This window comes from Lygodium microphyllum, chromosome 7 (genome assembly GCF_053477565.2).
Source record: "Lygodium microphyllum isolate KBCC chromosome 7, Lygodium_microphyllum_v1.1.10, whole genome shotgun sequence".
Classification (NCBI taxonomy): domain Eukaryota; kingdom Viridiplantae; phylum Streptophyta; class Polypodiopsida; order Schizaeales; family Lygodiaceae; genus Lygodium; species Lygodium microphyllum.
This window is the reverse complement of record NC_141141.1, coordinates 109708616-109726924: the sequence shown is the minus strand read 5'-3', so window position 1 is coordinate 109726924 and position 18309 is coordinate 109708616. Positions and strand designations below refer to the sequence as shown.

General features: G+C 43.6%; 1 protein-coding gene and 1 pseudogene across 3 annotated transcripts in view; one reads left to right on the top strand and one right to left on the bottom strand.

Annotated features, from left to right (window-relative positions):
• URED (urease accessory protein D) overlaps nt 1-18045 on the top strand; it is a 40733-nt gene extending 22688 nt beyond the window's left edge. Inside the window, exons 2-5 of one of the 3 annotated variants that reach the window (XM_087681814.1) lie at nt 15827-16060; nt 16145-16227; nt 16926-17212; nt 17302-18045. In XM_087681814.1, coding sequence (XP_087537940.1) covers nt 15827-16060; nt 16145-16227; nt 16926-17212; nt 17302-17342 — 645 coding nt within the window. In that variant the 3' untranslated portion in view covers nt 17343-18045. The remainder of the gene's footprint in view (nt 1-15826; nt 16061-16144; nt 16228-16925; nt 17213-17301) is intronic. The other 2 variants (XM_087681812.1, XM_087681813.1) reach the window with 2 other exon arrangements.
• On the bottom strand, nt 4457-5786 carry LOC148033815 (uncharacterized; annotated as a pseudogene).
• Nucleotides 18046-18309: the final 264 nt, after the last annotated feature.

The window sequence follows — 18309 nt, the reverse complement described above, 5'->3', positions numbered from 1 at the left end:
GTACACCAGTCGAGATGTGTGGTTCGTGGAGGTTCCGGCCATAGCAGCGGGTGAGGAGCATCCCGTTCTTGGAGATCCAGGGGAGACTTGGGTTCCCGAGACAGTTTCTTTGGAGCCCGCGCCTTTTGATTCTGATTTTGTTTCCGATACAGAGTCTACTGTTCCACCAGTCACCCCCGAGGAGTTACCACCGGTGGATATCCCAGAGTCTTCAGCTGATGGAGAGAGATGAGGAGAGGTCCGGCCTCCTCCTCGTTGGGCTCGTGACACACTCCGAGATTCAGGGATCGAGGGGGTCCTTGAGGAGTGGGGATCGCAGGATGGTCCGCGGCGGTCACGAAGGCACCAGGCACATTCTACGGAGCTTGTTTGCTCTAACTATTGTTTGATGACCCGTGTTATGCAGGATCGAGAGCCCACCTCCGTGAAGGAGGCTTTATAGTCCGCACCATGGAAGGAAGCTATGGAAGCCGAGTTGGAGGCTATTGAGAGGAATGACACTTGGTATCTCGTGCCTCGCCCCCCGAATAAGAAGGTGATTGGCGTCAAATGGGTCTTCAAGACCAAGTACCTTAGCGATGGTTCTTTGGACAAGCACAAGGCTCGCCTTGTTGCTAAAGGTTTTGCACAGCGCCCAGGGATTGATTGTCATGACACTTTGGCCTCCACTACTCGTATGGCGACTATTCGAGCTGTTCTTTCCTTGGCTGGCCATAGGAGATGGGCTGTCTACCAATTGGATGTGAAGTCCACCTTCCTCAATGGTGATTTGAAGGAGGAGATCTATGTAGAGCAACCTCCTGGCTTTGGATCTTCAGATGGGCAAGTCTACAGGTTAAAGAAGGCCTTGTATGGCCTCAAGCAGGCTCCGCGTGCATGGAACAAGAAGATTGACTCGTTCCTTCAGTCACAGTTGGGATATCGGTGCTCCAAGGCCGATCCGCAGCTTTATGTACACACTTCCGAGGCTGGTTGTGTGCTTTTTGTGTTGTATGTTGACGATTTGATTGTCACAGGTGATCATGCACAGAAGGTCAAAGAGACGAAGGCAGCTTTACATCAGGCGTTCGAGATGATGGATTTGGGTCTACTCCACTTCTTCTTGGGCCAAGAGATTTATCAGTCTCAGAGGGGGATTTTCATCTCTCAGCAGAGATATGTACAGGAGCTCTTGGTTTCTTTTGTGATGGAGGATTGTCGGACCATTTCTACTCCTATGGATCCGAACTGGAAGGCCACTTCACATTCAGATTCTCCCTTGGCAGATGCTTCCCGCTACCGTCAGTTGATTGGATCATTGATTTGGCTCCTCAACACTCGTGTTGATCTTTGCTTTGCTGTTGGTCTCTTGGCGGGGTTCATGAGTGAACCTCAGACGGTGCATTGGCAGGCTGCTCAGAGAATACTTCGGTATTTGAGGGGGACCTCTGACTTAGGGATTGATTATCCAGCAGGTATAGGTGGTTCAGGTCTTGTACTTGCAGGTTGAAGCAACTCGGATTGGGTTGGCGATGTGGACCATAGGCGGTCTACTACAGGCTACTGTTTTACCTTGGGTGCAGGTGTTATCTCATGGAGTAGCAAGAAGCAACCCACGGTAGCCCTTTCGTCTATTGAGGCGGAGTATCGGGCCGCGTCTTCCACCACATGTGAGGCTGTGTGGCTTCGGAGATTGTTGGAGGAGCTTGGCTACCCCCAGACTCGTCCTACTTTGCTGCAATGCGACAATGAGAGTTGCATTGCCTTGGCACGGAATCCTGTTTTCCATGCCCGGACGAAGCATATCGAGATCGAGTACCACTTCATGAGAGAGAAGCTTCTGGATGAGACCATCGCTGTGGAGTACTGCAAGACGGAGGACAATCTTGCAGATTTGTTTACGAAGGCGCTTCCCCAGGCTCTACTTCGGAGACATGCCAGATCCCTCAGGCTTCTGCCCCGTCCAGGCTCTGAGAGAGGGTGTTAGCGATGTCTGTCAGATCCTGGCCGTACCAGTCGGACTGGTCGGACTGATCAGTCGGACTGCCACGTGGCAGTCCGACTGTACTGCACCAGTTGGCTGCATTTAATGCAGCCGACCTGCCTTTTCTGGTGCATATTTCCTGGCTATTTATAGCCGATGTCCAGCACAGTCTCTCTCACTTCTGATTGCAGGTTTCAGGCTGGAGATTCGTGCAGATTACATCTCTGTTTGCAGATTTCAGGCTGGAGATCGTGCAGACTGCAGCGGACTTCGAGGTGAACAGCAGGTTACATCTCTGTTTGCAGATTTCAGGCTGGAGATCGTGCAGACTGCAGCGGACTTCGAGGTGAACAGCAGGTTGCATCGTCGAGGTGGAGACACGCAGTCCCGCACACTGCGCTTGTGTACATATCTGCATATCTTTGTATACAGCACACTTTATACAGCAGATCTTCATCTTCCACTGTCTCTTTCTCTCTCCTCTCTGCGTTCTCTCTCTCTCAGTCTTGGTCCCACGCTTCCGCATCGCTGCACTCTGACACTAGTGTGCAATGCATTAGAAGACTTGTTTGCTGAGTTATTTTGCCTATTGAGTTCTTCCATTAGCAAAGAACTCTCCACATCAGAATATAATAGCTGAGCATTCGAGCTACTCAAAGCTGTCCTGAAAGTATCCCAACTTTCAGGCAAAGTGTATGGCAAGAAAGTAGCCTTGAACTCATCATTAATATGGAAATCCAAAGCAATCAGCTGATTGAAAATTGAGTTGAACTTGTTTAAATGTACAGACATGGTTGTACCTTCTTTCGTGTGAAAGTCCATTAATTTTTTTAGCCAATAAACCTTGCTGCTTGCACTTTTCTGAGTATACAATTCTTCAAGCCTTTGCCACATTTCATATGATGAATTCAGCTTCTCAATATTAAAGAGCAAGTTGTCTGACACTGAGAGCTCAATGGTAGAGCGGGCAAGCTCATCCAAGTCATTCCACTCTCTTGTTGCATGTCTACTGGTTTTATTCCCTTTGTTTTGATGGGCTTCACATGTTTCTTTTGCACCAAGACATTGTGGCACTATTTTTGCCATATTGCAAAATTATGTGTACCCTCAAGCTTCTTGATGTGCAAAAGATTGCTGTTGTCACTGTTTCGAGCCATAATTTGTAGTACCAAATTAACTAAGCAGTCACCAAAGGCAAGCCCAAATGCCACACAAGTAATCACAATACATTGCAAGTACCAACTAGCAATGAGAATCCCGAGACTGCAGAAATTTCAGATCAGCAAATAGATTTTCAGAATTAAAAGGTGTTTATTGCTGCACTCCTCAAGCAATGATTAACATTTTTAGAGACCAAGGCATCATTTACACTTTTTTCGCGCTTTTTTCAAAATCTGGCTCAAAAATCCCATTTTTTCTCGTATCTCGGGCATCTGAAACCCGATTTAGGCAAGGCATGGGAGCTTTCACCTATAGCTTAGGACTATCCGAAAGACTGCTGCCCCTCTTGTATGTTATTACCTACACTAGAAGAACCTTGGGTTGTTGTCACTTGCTCTTGGAGGGCTTCAAACTGTTGTCACATGCTATAAAATTGATCATTGATAGTTGCAAATCACATCAGCAGCCTCTCCTTGCTCTCTAAGAGTTTCCTTCTCTCTCACAATGGTTGGAATAGACTTTCACTTATCCCTAAAAACGTTTTTCCGACTTGTATGGGCAAGTTTTGCAAAGTGGCAGTTTTCTAATCCCATTTTTTAGTATTATCTAACTTATTAAATTAATTTTTAAAATATTAATTGTAAAAATTAATTAAAAAATTATTCTAGTATTAAAAAAATTAATTTCACCAGCCAACAATTAAATTGTCTAGGCCAATTTGTCTTCCAAGCATAGTTGTCAGGTACGAAAGGTACGATACGGTACGGTACGATAAAATACAATACTAAATGGTATCTTATGATTTTATAAGGTACGGTACGATATTAGTACTAAAAAAAATTAAGATGATTTTTTAAATAACAAAAACCATAAATAATCAAATGATAGATCATAGAATACATGTTTAAAATGGAAATAGCCATTTCATTTACAAAATAAAATGAATATATGAGGGTGACCATCGCATTCGCATGGGTTGCACAAAACATGCGATAAAACTACAGTCTAGTATATGATATATCTGATACAAAAAAAAAGAGACATATGAATCTATGATGAGGCATGACTATCATCATCATCATCATTATCAGAACTATTTGAGTGCTTGTCAAGAGAGTCTAAAGATGGCTCCTCCGCATCTGATGATGAGATATACTTATACTCATCCTCACTGATGTGGTTACCATCATCATGAAATGATGGCTTCCTAGGTGGCGGTTGTGTAGGCAAGGAGGGGATGTCGTCATGAGGCACAGGACGTGAGCTACTAGAACCTCGCCTTACATATGTCTGCAAGCCACTCGAACCACCCCTTCTCGATAATGGAGGGCATTAAATGATCATGCCCCTACTACCACCTACTAGAACTCCTTGTCCACGAGTACGCTGAATGCGAGTGTCACGAGTATCTGTTGCTATAAGCTCTCTATAGAGCTTTGCAAACATCATCTTCTCCTCCTCGTCCACCTCCTTATGTATACTTGGAAAAGTGTTTCCCGTCAACTTGAATGTATCAATATTCACATACACAATGCAGTGATGCACGTAAGATTGATCATTGTAAATGCTAAAGTCTAAAGTTAAAACAACAAATTTTAAATGTTATGGTTAAGTGTTTAAACTTTATTTGCTTCGGACTACCCATGCTCATCATAGCCCTCATCATGCGTAAGTTAGTGCGGCAATAGACTAGCCGCTCTAACTGTCGTGTGCTAAGCCGATTGCGAATCTTTGTGTGAATGAGAGAATAGGCACTCCAATTTCTCTCATATGCATCAGAAGAGCAATCCTGGGCAAAGACCCTCATGGCTAAGGGTGGAAGGTTTTCCAGTGCGTATTCAAAGGTTTGCTACCAAAATAAAGGCTTCACAAGTGACTTTCTCCAACAAGTGGGAGAAGCAAAAGCCACATGCCCTCTCTGACGTGCATAGCATCCTAGCTTCTCCAGCACTACATTGTGGTCATCCACAGGGACCACACGAGTTAAATAAGCAAGCTGGTTTGAACGGAACTCTCTATCATCCATGACTGCTGGTGACTTGTAGGCCAGATGTACCAATGCAGCAAAACCATGGATGGGCTTATGCATCCACGCCCATCTCCTCTCTGCTCTCTCTAAAACATGTGTACGCTGCGTCTCTATGATCATTGAATAAGCACGTGTCTCCACCAATGCCGCTCTAAAGAAGTGAACGAGAAGGCCCATGGTGGACCCCTCGCAATTACTCATACGTTACACTCTATAAAAGGGAGTCAGGACAATGAAAACGGCATGGACTTTTTGCCAAAACTGCTCATTAAGGCTCAAGCGCTGTATGGCATTGGCCTCCTTTGTCTCGTGCTCATCCCACTCATTCCATAGAGTGGACACCACTGTCTGGCGTAAGGCGGCGGACCGTACCTCATAAAGGCGCTTCAGCAATAACCACATGTAAGCAAAGCGAGTTGAATAAGGCTTCTTCAACTCTAGTGTGCTATGCTCACGATACATCGCAAGCACCTTTACCTTTACCGTGAAGAACGAGACAGTGGATGTAGCTTTGCGGACCACCCTCTTTACCCACTTGAGCTTTCTAATGTGCTCCATGAGTAAGTCCAAACAGTGACTTGCACATGGAGTCTACACAATTGTAGGGAACTCGGCCTCAAGCAAACGGCCCATGCACTGACAATTCGATGCATTGTTGGTAACAACTTGCACCACATTTAAGGGGCCCATCTACAACCACAATTTACAAATTACAATAAGTATACTTATTATTACTAGCAATACTTGGAAATTGGAGATTAGAGAGAGAAAGTGTCTAGAGAGAGTTGAAACTTGAGCCTTTCAAGTTTCAAGTTTCAAGAATGAAGAGAGATGGGGCCTAGGGGTTAGGGGCCTTGCGGCCCGGGAGGAAAGAGAGAATCGAGATAGATCATAGATACTCGAGAGAAATTAATTATTAGAATAGGGAGATAGATAGTTATGCATAAATCAAATTTCAATTATGAATCATGATATTATCATAATGAAAAAAAGTGAAACAAATTTAAAAGGCAAATTGCAATGTATACCTCAATGATAGCTTGTCGAATGTGGCGGTAGATAAATGCGTCCGTCGTTTTCCTCTCTCTCTTGCCGGTATCTACTGTTGTGCTAAGAAATGCACTTAGCCACTTAAACAGTCCCAAAACATGCTTATTTTAGGCTTATTTTAGCCAAAACCCTAAAACGGGGAGCGGATCGAGAAAGTTAAGTGGGAGAGGATCTAGAACCCTAATTTTCTATAAATTGGCAGCCAGCCCTCCACTCTTTCACAATCTCGTTTTTGCAAGTTTCAGGTGTTACCAGCTTGTTGCCCACACCCCGATCACGGAGGTCATCTCAGCCCTTGCTGTCCATCACTGTTTCTTACGGTTTGGCACCTGTTTCCAGCCCTCCACACGCTGATTGTTGCTATTTCTGCCTGGCGACTGACTGCTGTTCATCTGCATTGTTATTGTACAGCCTGTCACGCCAGCAAACTGTTGCGTTTGCAGGCTCTAGCTGCTGCCCTGACAGTTTTCTCTCCTGTCTGCAGTCGCTGCAGTCTTTCTCTCTCCTGCAGGCTGTCCTGCCTGCGTTTTGTCTTTCTCTCTCTTGCAGGCTTTGTTTTTAGTCTTTCTCTCTCCTGTAGGTTGTCCTGCCAGCTTTTTTAGTCTTTCTCTCTCCTCACTGCTGTCTGCATCAGATTCAGCTTCTCGCTGCTGCATTTGCTGGTGTTCGACATCCGGAGGCTGCCTTGCCGCGATTAGGAATCCGTTCGGAGTACGACACACTCTCCAGCTCATTATCCTTGCCCTGCTCTTAGAGATACATGAGTTCGAGGTTTAATATTTATTCACTACATAGTGTGTTTGTTGTATGAGCATCGTATTATTAGTAGTCATATCATTTTATTTATTCACTGTGTTCATTATCTCTGAGTTACTCTAACCCTAACCCTAACCGTGTTCTTTTTATCAGTCTTTGCTTTGTCGTACGGTTTCTGTTTATGTTTTTGTGTTAGGGTATTTTTCTTTACATGGTATCAGAGCCTGATACTCTTTGAGAAACCTAGGCCTTTGATTTGAAAGCTCTTCACAAGAAGCAAGAACAATAGTAGGTTCAAATGACTTCGAACACATCAACACCGATTCGGTCTCCAGATCAACCTATGCCGAGAACCGAGCGAGAGTGGGCCAATCAACTTGCTCCACAAAGTTCGGACATGGTGGGAGAAACATCTGAGTACATGGAAGAAAAGATAGGCAAGTTGACCTCTGAGGAATATAAACTGATCATAGCCTATCGACAAAAGAAGATTGAGAAGCTCGATCGAAGGATTGCCCTTCAAGAAAAGCTTCTAAATGAAGGTATGTATGGATTTCACTCTTCAGATGTTGCGCGTAAGTCTGAATGATGTTGCAGGGCCGTCGAGACCTCCATCAGGGATGGGCCCCCCTCTTGGAGAGCAAGATTCGGAGTATGTTCCATTTTTTTAGACTCTTCCGTCCTCTCCGTAGCAAGTTACTTTTGATTCGTCTTTTGTGCCTTCTTCTTTTACCTCTTCTGTTTTGCAATATACTGGTAGAGATCATGTGAAAGAAATAGTCCAGTCTGTTGACTACGGAAAAGGTCCTCTAGAGGACCAATTCTTGTATGTTAACACACGTCGCAGGGATTATAAGAAAATGCCAGGTAACTCTTCTTCTGTCCTTCTTTTTTTTCCGTCTACTTCACATAATCAGATTGAATTTGGTGTTCCTTTCACTTCATTACATGGTGTATCATCATCTTCACAGTTTCATTTTTAGAATGATAAAAAATAAATAAAAAGATTCTGTACCTCATACACCTCACTTTCAAAACCCACCCATCCCACAATATTTTTCCGTTGCTTCACCACTTTCATTTACACTATTTACATTTTCATTTCAGACACCTCGTATCGCACCGCACATCACACCGGGGGGGTATGGAAACATAGACACATCCTTTAGGATCTCATCCTTCCCTCAGCCGGGTGGTGTTTCACCTATCTCATACACACTTTCGAGATTATTATAGCCTGGGTATCCCACTCAGTCTCTCCCGAGTGTGGATCAATTGCCTCCACAGTTTGCCTCCATGGCATTACCTAGTGGACCTTCTGGTCATAATGCTATATCCAAGCCTTACTTTGGAGAAGGCTACTATGTCGCAGTGCATCCACCTACACCGGCACCTTATGAAAACATTCATGTTCCAGTGCCTTCGCATCAATTGGGACTCATTGGATACTCACAGCCTACTTCTGCCTACCCACCTCTTCCTCCTCCTTACTCTTATCAGATACTCTCACCTCCACCATCTTTCCCACTATCATCTTACTCCACCCACCCGACACCTCATGGTTCTAGTTCATCTTTTGCCAAGAATGCATTTAATGACAAGACTCGTTTTAACGAGTCAAACTTTACTACTTGGTCGAATTTGATGAGATATGTCCTTGATTCACAGAACCTATGGGATCTAGTGCAGGGGTTGAAACCCCAACCTGATCCCGCATTTGTTCCATACGAGGTCGTCCGCTCATGGAAGGCTAGGAATGCCTCCGCTATTGTCGAGCTGATGCAGGGATTATTGCTAGAGTTTCATTCTTAGCTTCAGCATTTTGACTTAGCGTCAGAGCGATGGACATACTTGACTGACCGCTATGCGGCTCGATATAGGACCCATCGTATTAATCTTGACCATGAGCTTCAGCTTTTCAAAATCACTGATCGGGATGATTTGAAAGTCAAGTTGGTTGAGTATCGGCGTCTCCTCGTTGAATTCTCCACTATAGGGACTCCCAAGTCCTTTGTCAATCAGGTCACATTGTTCCTAAATAAACTCCCCAAGAAATACTTCAATTTTATGGAAGGAATAGTTTCAAAGCCTACCATGCCTACATTCTATGAATTTGAGTGTCAGCTATTGCATTATGTACGGTTGTTTGATCAGTTTCATATAAATTCCTCTTCAGAGACGGCTCTTCTTGCTCATTCTTAGAAAGGGCAACAAGGGAATGGCAAACCAAACCAAACCTCCACTCAAAATCAAAATCAAACTCAAAAGCTAAATCAATCTGGGGATTCTCAAGGAAACTCCCAGTCACAACTCAAACCTGGGTGGCATAATGTATCTAAAAAGAATAGGTATTGTCAACATTGTTAAAAGGCTGGCCATTTTCACGACGAGTGTCAATCAAAGGCACGAGACACAACACCAAAACCCAAGTCTCAGACCCCCGCCCCTCAGTCGGGCAACCCCTAGCAGGGGAGGTAGGGTGATGGCAAGGGGCAATTTAAATGTTAGACTCACACTGCTACCGCACAGTCATCTCAGTTGACAACGTTCTCAACTCCAGAGGGCTTATTTGACTAGTCTGCAGAGGCCTATATCGTCTCCATAGAGACATCAGATGTGAGTCTTGTCCACATTTGTGAGTTGCCTCTTGATGAGGTTACTGCAGAGGCCCACTTGTCACATCCGAGCACTTCAGCTCTAGTTTGGATTGTGGACAGTGGAGCTACATATCACATGACTCCTATAGAGAACATTTTTCTTACCCGAGCCTCTGCAGCCGGACAGGTCCGTGTAGGAAACAACTCCTCGGTCAAGATTCAGGCTCAAGGTTGCGTTAGTTTTGCTACTGACAAGGATCCGGATCTGGCTTTGCTGGACAATGTATATCATGTCTCTCAGCTTGGGGTGAACTTGTTATCTGTTCAGCAGCTTTGCCGGTTGGAGCGAGCAGTTTTCTTTTTAGTGACCACAGTCGAGGTCCTTGACTGTCTGACCGGTTTAGTGATTGCTCGCGGTGAGGCATAGCCTAATGGCCTATACCACATGACACATCTTCTAACCGAGCCGACCGCCGAAGGCTCCGTGTTCCATAGCTTCTAGGCCTTAGCCACATCTCGGGAGCCTACGCACAATGAGCATCTTTGGCGTTTTCGCTTAGGGCATCTTGGTTATGACTCACTTTATGAGTTGTCACGCCGTGAGCTCGTTGAGGGCCTTCCACGCGTGAAGCTAGCTCGAGATGTCTATAAAGCCTGTCAGCTCGGGAAGCAGCATCGTATCCCATTTCCTCAGCACTCTACACATAGAGCTAAGGAACCTCTTAGATTGATTCACGTTGATCTTTGTGGGCCGACATCCACTGCTGCTTTGATTGACACGTTGTACTTCTTTTTGATAGTGGATGATCATTCTTGATACATGTGGGTGTACTTTCTCAAGCATAAGTCAGATGCTTTCACATATTTTTCTGCTTGGGTACTGCTGGTTCATAACTAGACTAGTTGTCGTGTTGGAGTGATAGCGGTGGCGAGTTTATCTCCCACGAGTTTTCCGAGTTTCTACAGAAGCATGGCATTTTTCGCCAGCTCACCTCTACCAACTCCCCCTCAGAATGGAGTCGTAGAGTGTAGAAATTGCATAGTCATGGAAATGGCACGCTCTATGTTGTTCGCAGGAGAGCTTCTTGAGCGCCTTTGGGTCGAGGTTGTTAACACTGCGGTGTACATCCTCAATCAGAGCCCGACCGTGGCTCTTCCTCAGAAGACCTCGTATGAGGCATTTTTTGGCTCTCGGCTTGTTATTTCCCATTTCAAAGTCTTCGTGTGTCGCGCATACACACACACGCCTGATGACAAGATAGGTAAGCCTACTCCCCGAGCTGATCTCCTTATTTTTGTGGGATATTCCTTTGAAGCGAAAGCCTATCGTTTGTTCGATCCTCGGACAAACAAGGTGATCGTTAGGCGGGATGTTGTTTTTTACGAGAGGGATACCCTAGGACAGCCCTTCGATGCACACACCTATCATTCTGTTGTAGGAAAACTTCTTTGGTTAATTCACATTAGACTAGATTTAGCTTACTCAGTTAGCATACTCAATCAGTATTTCACAGCACCTAGGATGTCACATTGGATTGTATGTCTTCATGTGTTGCGTTATTTGCGGTGTACTTTTTCTTATGGCTTGACATATAGTTCGAGTTTATGTTTGCAGGGGTACACTGATTCTGATTGGGCAGGAGATCCTGATACCGGGCGTTTCTATGGTGGCTACCTCTTTACCTTGGGCACGGCTCCCATTTCTTGGTCTAGCCGTAAGCAAGAGACGGTGGCGGCTTCCACGGCCGAGGTTGAGTATCGGGTTCTCTTCGATGGCATCATCGAGACCATCTATTTGAGGAGTTTACTGGCGGCGCTTCATTTTCCATGTGACTCTCCCATAGTTGTCTACTGCGACAACCAGAGTGCCATTGCCCTTGCGGGCAATCCGATCATCACACCACGGATACGGCATGTGGGAGTCCACTTCCACTTTTCCAGAGAGTAAGTTGAGCTAAACACTATTCGCCTAGAGTTTGTGTCTTTATCAGATAATTTTGCAAATATCTTGATCAAAGCGGTCAACCAGCCGGTTCTTTAGTACATGCTACCCAGGATCGGCTTGGGTACACCCTCCCCTACTTCTTTAGCTTGACAGGGAGAGGGTGCTTCCCTCTTGCTTTCCCTTCCAGTTTGAGAGGGGGACAGCTTCTACTCCTGATCATGACAGTGATGATGCTTACAGATTTTTAGACATTACATTCACTTATTCTTTTGTTTTGTATTATGGGCATTTGTAACTTCGTCCGCACTATCAGGATGACTTGATTGTAAAAGGGCACTTGAACAAGTGAACACTTCCCCTGCGAGGGCACTGTCCCAATGGCACCATTGCACACCATATTGCATGAGCATGACATATTGCATCTTCCTTTGCATTACCTTATGCATTGGCATTTTGTTCATGTCAACATGCATCTGTGCGCATTTATCCGTTTTCGGTCTTTTGGAGTGGTCGACTCTAGGATCCACCATATTTGTAGCATAACACATGGCAGTTCTTCTAAAGGCAGCTTCCCTACCCTTGCTTGCTTGCTTGCTTTGCTTGTCTTGCTAAGCCCACCGTTTTTTTTTGCCTCTCACATATTCAACACATGATTGACACATATACTCACTTTTATTATCCTTAGGCACTTATTCTCGTCAGTGCGAGGGATTGGCTTGCTAGTTTTGTGAATAACTTGGGTTTAAAACTCTCTTTATCTTTTCCTATATGTCACTTAATCGGCCGCTACCCCTATATTACTTATGTATGTGATTTGTTTCAAGGTTGCAAATAATTGAGTTTGCAATCGTTCAAGATGTGGTTTTAAAGTAGGGTCTTCCTCTACACAAGTTACAAAAAAACGTACCACTCAGACAAAATGAATATATATACAAAGTATTCACACTTGTATGTGATATGTACCTATCAAAAGCATAGCCTCTTGAAATCTCTCATGTATAACTTGCATTGTATTTCCTAAAATCAAATGAGCACATGATAGGTCATTAGAAAAATTCAAAACCATGTGCTCATTAAAAAATTGTGAAATATTTTTATGGGTATATTATTCAAAGCTTATGGCCAATAAAGTGTCTCACCATGTGATTCTGGGGCATCAACATTATGGATTGCAGTGTGAATCTCCTCCGCTTCTACGATTGTGCCTGGCGACTGATTGCTCTTCATCTGCACTGCTGTCGTACAGTCTGCCACGCTAGCAAATTGTTGCGTTTGCAGGCTCCAACTGTTGCCCTGACAGTTTTCTCTCTCCTGTCTGCAATCGCTGTAGTCTTTTTCTCTCCTGCAGGCTGTCCTGCCTGCATTTTCAGTCTCTCTTCTGCAGGCTCCGTTTTTAATATTTCTCTCTCTTGTAGGTTATCCTGCTAGCGTTTTTAGTCTCTCTCTCTCCTGCAGGCTTCGTTTTTAGTCTTTCTCTCTCCTCATTGCCGTTTGCATCAGATCCAGCTTCTTACTGCTGCGTTTGCTGGTGTTCGATATTCGAAGGTTGCCTTGCTGCGATTTGGGATCCGTTCGGAGTACGACACACTCTCCAACTCATTACCCCTGCCCTGATCCTAGAGATACAGGAGTTCGAGGTTCAGTATTTATTCATTGCATATTATGTTTGTTGCATGAGCATTGTATTATTAGTAGTCATATCATTTCATTTATTCACTGTGTTCATTGTCTCTAAGTTACTCTAACCCTAATCCTAATTGTGTTCTTTTTATCATTCTGTGCTTTGTCGTACGGTTTCTTATACTCAAGCAAGAGCTCTATCAATTCTCTACTTCTCCTCATCAATCTTTTTCGTTCTCATAACATTGTATGTAACACCAGTCCATCCTTCACATGGATCCACATTGGCAATGACTTTTACCATCTTCTTCCATTGCTCTTGCTTTAGGACATTGAATGCAAGATTGCACTCAATCATCGTGCGTATAATTTCAATGTTCACAAGTCGTTGATTTTCTCTAAGAAAGGCAACCGATCCATGCACATGACCGGGAGCTTGAGAGAGAGAGGATTCTCTCTCCGGCACCGCATGAGCCTCCACTTTGTGTCTTTTATCGGAGCCGGATGCGGATGTGGAACCCCCTCCACCAATGGTAGAGGCCTCTCCCGCATTAGTTGAAGATACGTCCACATTTGATGCTTCATTGTTAGTAGGTATAGGAGTTGGTGCCGATAAGCTACTTCCCCATCCTCTTGTGGATCCCTCTCTCATCTTGGTGAGAATCTCCTCCGCGATGTTTTAAGGGATCTCCTTGCATGGAGCAACCTACCCCCCGGTCTTGGAAAGATGTTGGAGAAACCGAGTTGCACTACTTGTATAGCACTTCCCGCAATACTTGCATGTCCAATGGTGGGAGTTGGACTTCTTTGTGTCCCTCTCCACATGGATCGCATGCAAATTGAAAGCCTCGTGCTTCTCAGGAGTCATGGTGCCGATGACGGATAAAGAGGCCAGAGAGAGAGAGAGAGAGAGAGAGAGAGAGAGAGAGAGAGAGAGAGAGAGAGAGATGCTTGAGTCTCGACTCTTCAAACTTGAGTCTTGAAAGTTTAAAGGGAGGCAGACTCAAGAGGTCGGAGGCTTGGGGTAAAGTTGAAAGAGCAAGAGTGAGAGAGAGGGGATAGGAGATGAGAAGATGGGAGATGAGATTTGAGAATGGCAAATGCTACGATAGGGTGTGCGAAAGAGGGGATGCGAGGTGAGATTTGAGAATGACAAATCACCAGTCCATTCAAGAATCAAGATCCAAGAGAGGAAGATGAGAATGGTAAGTGCTTGCGGAATTGGTGTGGAAGCACGGAGGAGAGGAGCACCTTTTGTAGATGAGAGAAGGGTTAAAGTTCAATTAGTCAAAGAGAGAGGGGTCAACAGTCAAAGAGAGGGCTCAAGCTGGAAGGAGTCCAAAGAGGCCTATTGGGGGGGGGGGGGGGGTGCATGGCTGGAAAAGGGGGTGGGATGAGGTATCCAAGGCTTCCCACCCCCCCAAAAAGTGCAACTGTGCAAGAAATGAGGGAAATGCGGGACGGGAGGGTGCAGGAAATGTGGGTCGCAGGATTGAGGATGCGCAAGCCAGGTGGCCTAAATAGGCATGATTTAACGTACAAATCCATACCGTCGTACGGATGGTGCCGTACGTCATATAGAGGCAACTATACTTCCAAGTATCCTTGAGCAATTATTGACCCTTAGACTAGCATTAATTAATTAATTAATGCCTAGTCTCTAATGTCACCATTGACATTAGTGGTAGATAAATTGGTCTAAGCCCAAATTTGACACCAAGTACCACCTAGTGCTTGTCAAACATAACTTATCATAACTTTTGCCTTTGATACCCATTGCATCCTCAGGGCCCTTGGCTTGTTACCACGAAATAACTGCCATGTGTATTAGATGTGTTAAACAACCTTGCACATTTGATTAATATCTTAATCAAATGTTATTGGCGAATTTAGAGCATTTCAAAATTTCACATCCTTGTGATAGCCAAAATGCAAACCTGGCTGAGGCTGTTTGGCACTGAAACAAGCATAAAAAAGTTGCCTAGCTGATGTAAACTCCATTTAGGTAGCACACATTGTGCAACATGATGTGCTTCTAGTGATGATACCATGTGCTTTGATATCATTTTACAGTATATATGAATTTATGAAACTGTGGAATTCCATAGATGGCAAAAGCACGATACAAGGTGGCAGATCTGAGAGGGTCCTGTGTGCATGTAAGCGATAGGGCACTGTTGAGAGAGAGCATGGCAAATAATGTAAGTGGCCAAATGACAATAAGAAAAACTGATTTAAAAGATGTTTGCCCATAATACAACTGGCCTATACTCAAAAGTTGACCAAAAGGTGTTAGAGCTCTATACTAACTCATTGGAAAAGATGACATCAGCACGTACTTCTTGAGATTCAGACTCTCTAATCATCAAAGTGCAGGGCAGCAGTAGACACTGACAGGATTGGGGGAGTAGGACTAGAAACTATTCAACATTGTTTCTTATTAAAAATCGAGCCTGGAACCAAGGTAGGATGAAGACAGGAGAAACTTTTTAGATGAATGCTGGCTTTCTTCTTTCTTCTTATTCCAAGACTATGTCTTTTCTGTTACTTGTTACAGGGTAATAAAGTTCATGGGTTAAAAGCTGAAAATGGTTGCCTTGGTAGTCAGAGGCACCTAATATTGTATTAAATGACTGTTTGTATGTAAAAGATCTGATGCACTTATGTCATGATTCATTGTTTGTGTTGTCAATAAACGATTTCAGGTTTTTATTGAGAGCAAAGGTGTCTTTGTATTGCTTCCAGACCCAGTGACGTGCTTTGCCGCCGCAAGATACAAACAATATCAAGCTTTTTATCTTGCTTCAGATGCAAATATGGTCTTGGTGGATTGGTGTACAAGTGGCCGAAGGGAACGTGGTGAGATTTGGTCGTTTGATCATTATAGGAGCACTAATCATATTTTCTTGGATGGAGAAGGACCTTTGCTTCTAGATTCGGTATGTTGTAGTGAATAGAGCTTTCTGAATCTGCATATAATCTTGCTCTTTACTCATATGCATCCATGTCAATCACTTTATCAGATGTGTCTAGAAAGTAATGGCCACGCCACACTTTTAAGTCGTATGCAACCATTTCAAGTAGTAGCGATGGTGCTGGTATATGGGTGAGCATTTCTTTTCTATTGTATATCTATTGGACTTACAATGGTTGGAATCCTTGTTAAACCTAAAATCCTGTTGAAATGATTGTAGTTTTGACAATATACATAAACTGGACACTTGATCCACCTCAGGATGATTGCTTTCTTCTTCTTACGTGTACTTAGTCATGAATGAGACTATTTCCAAGTATGAATCAATATAACATATTTTGTCAAACTGGACAAACCAAAAGAAATTGTAATATCAGTATGTATATTGAGAAAATACACTTTGGAAATGCATAGCATGTGTATGTAGGATACGCTCCTTTTATCATCCCTATCCAAACTAGCTGGATTAGCAAATATCTGCCTATGACTAGTGTAAGCAGATCTTTGGAGCTCAGCTATCTCTTATTGTACAGAAATTGTTGTTATTCGTAATTGAAATGTCCTAGTTCTGTGTTTGAATATTATATCATGGATATAGCTGGCTTGTATTTGTAAGTAGTCCAAATATGTATTATTGTTGATATTATTCTCTTTATCATTACTGTTACCATTCCTGTATAGTATGTTTGTGGCCGTTTACTTGTTAAATGAAGCCTATTTTATAGCTGACTCTTCACATAGAAACTGTGAAGTCAATCACCTTTACACTAACATAGGTGAATTTTGACAATATCTATACCCATTTCTTTGGTTATTTTGGTATACCACAGGCCACTGTTGCATTTTGTATGTAAGCAACTTGAGGAAGCAATACAATTGATAAACCGCAATGTTCCAGGCATGAGGTCCTCTCCTTCTAGCAGGAAGGCGTCATACGTGTCTAATGATGTACTACATGAAAGCCCAAGATTACTTGTTTCGTGCAGCAGATTTGGACCAAAAGTATGGAATCGAAGCCCACTTTTTTCTTCACTTTTAATGCTGCGGAAAAAACCTAGTACTAGAAACATGCATGTAATTTTTGGGCGGGTTTTTCCTGCAGCAGATTTAGACCAAAGTATGGAATTGGAGCTTCACTTTTAATACTGTGGAAAAAAGCTAATACTAGAAACATGTATGAAATCCTTGCTTCTTTTTTTGATGCAGGAAGAAGGTCTAGTGGTGCGCATTGTTTCGACTGCCACTGAGCTTGTTTATGAATTTTTAAGACAAAATCTTTCCTCTCTTTCTACAACAATTGGTGTGCTACCATATTCAGGAAAATAAACTGGGAACGAAATCTCACAAATCCCATTGGTTGATCCTGTGGCCTTTTCAGGCGCCATCAATTCTTTTTGGTTGGTCTGGAATATTAGTCTTGTTCTCTCAGGATAAAACTAGTTGGAAATGCTCCATCCAGGGCAGTTTTTCACTGTGGTGGTGCCGAATTAGATTTTCTGCCAGCATTGCTTGAATGTAGGATCAAGAAGTGCAAGTTGCATTGTGGAGAGCAGACGGATTGACATCACTTTTGGACATTCATCTTTTCCTGTAATGTGAACATCAACAGCAGAATGGCTTTGTCAAATCGCTGTGCTGCATACCTGGCATTGAAGCCTAGGATGTACTTGGCAGACAGTGGAATGTGACTCTTTTGTTATGTGATTTGACCAGCTCAGAGTCATGCGTGCAGTTTCTATGATGTAACAAATAATGGTGGACTCTTTCAGAGTCTTGTGGAACAAGTCTACTCCCATTATTGACATGAACATGCAGATGCAGAGTACCTGTATGATTTGCTGTGTCATTCAAGAGAATCATGAGGTTTGCCTAACCCAAAATAGCCACTCTTAGGTGTAAACATCTGTGCACAATCTTAACAGAAGTTAGCAATATTTTGGTATGTGCAAGAATGTTAGTTTTCCAGGTTGCTGTGTTGCTGCTTTGTTAATGTAGTGTATTATGCTACACAAGGCTTTTTTTGAGATCACGCCCTCTGAACAACAATATAAGCGCCGGATCAGAAGTTGGAGATGATTTATTGTTAGGTGAATTGTGAGGATCATCACTTTTTATCAAATAATAATGCCATGTGTGGAATGATATATGGATGGTGGGGAACCCTTTGAAGTCAATGGAGAAGCTTGCTTCAAGCCACACAATGCTTCGTTTCAT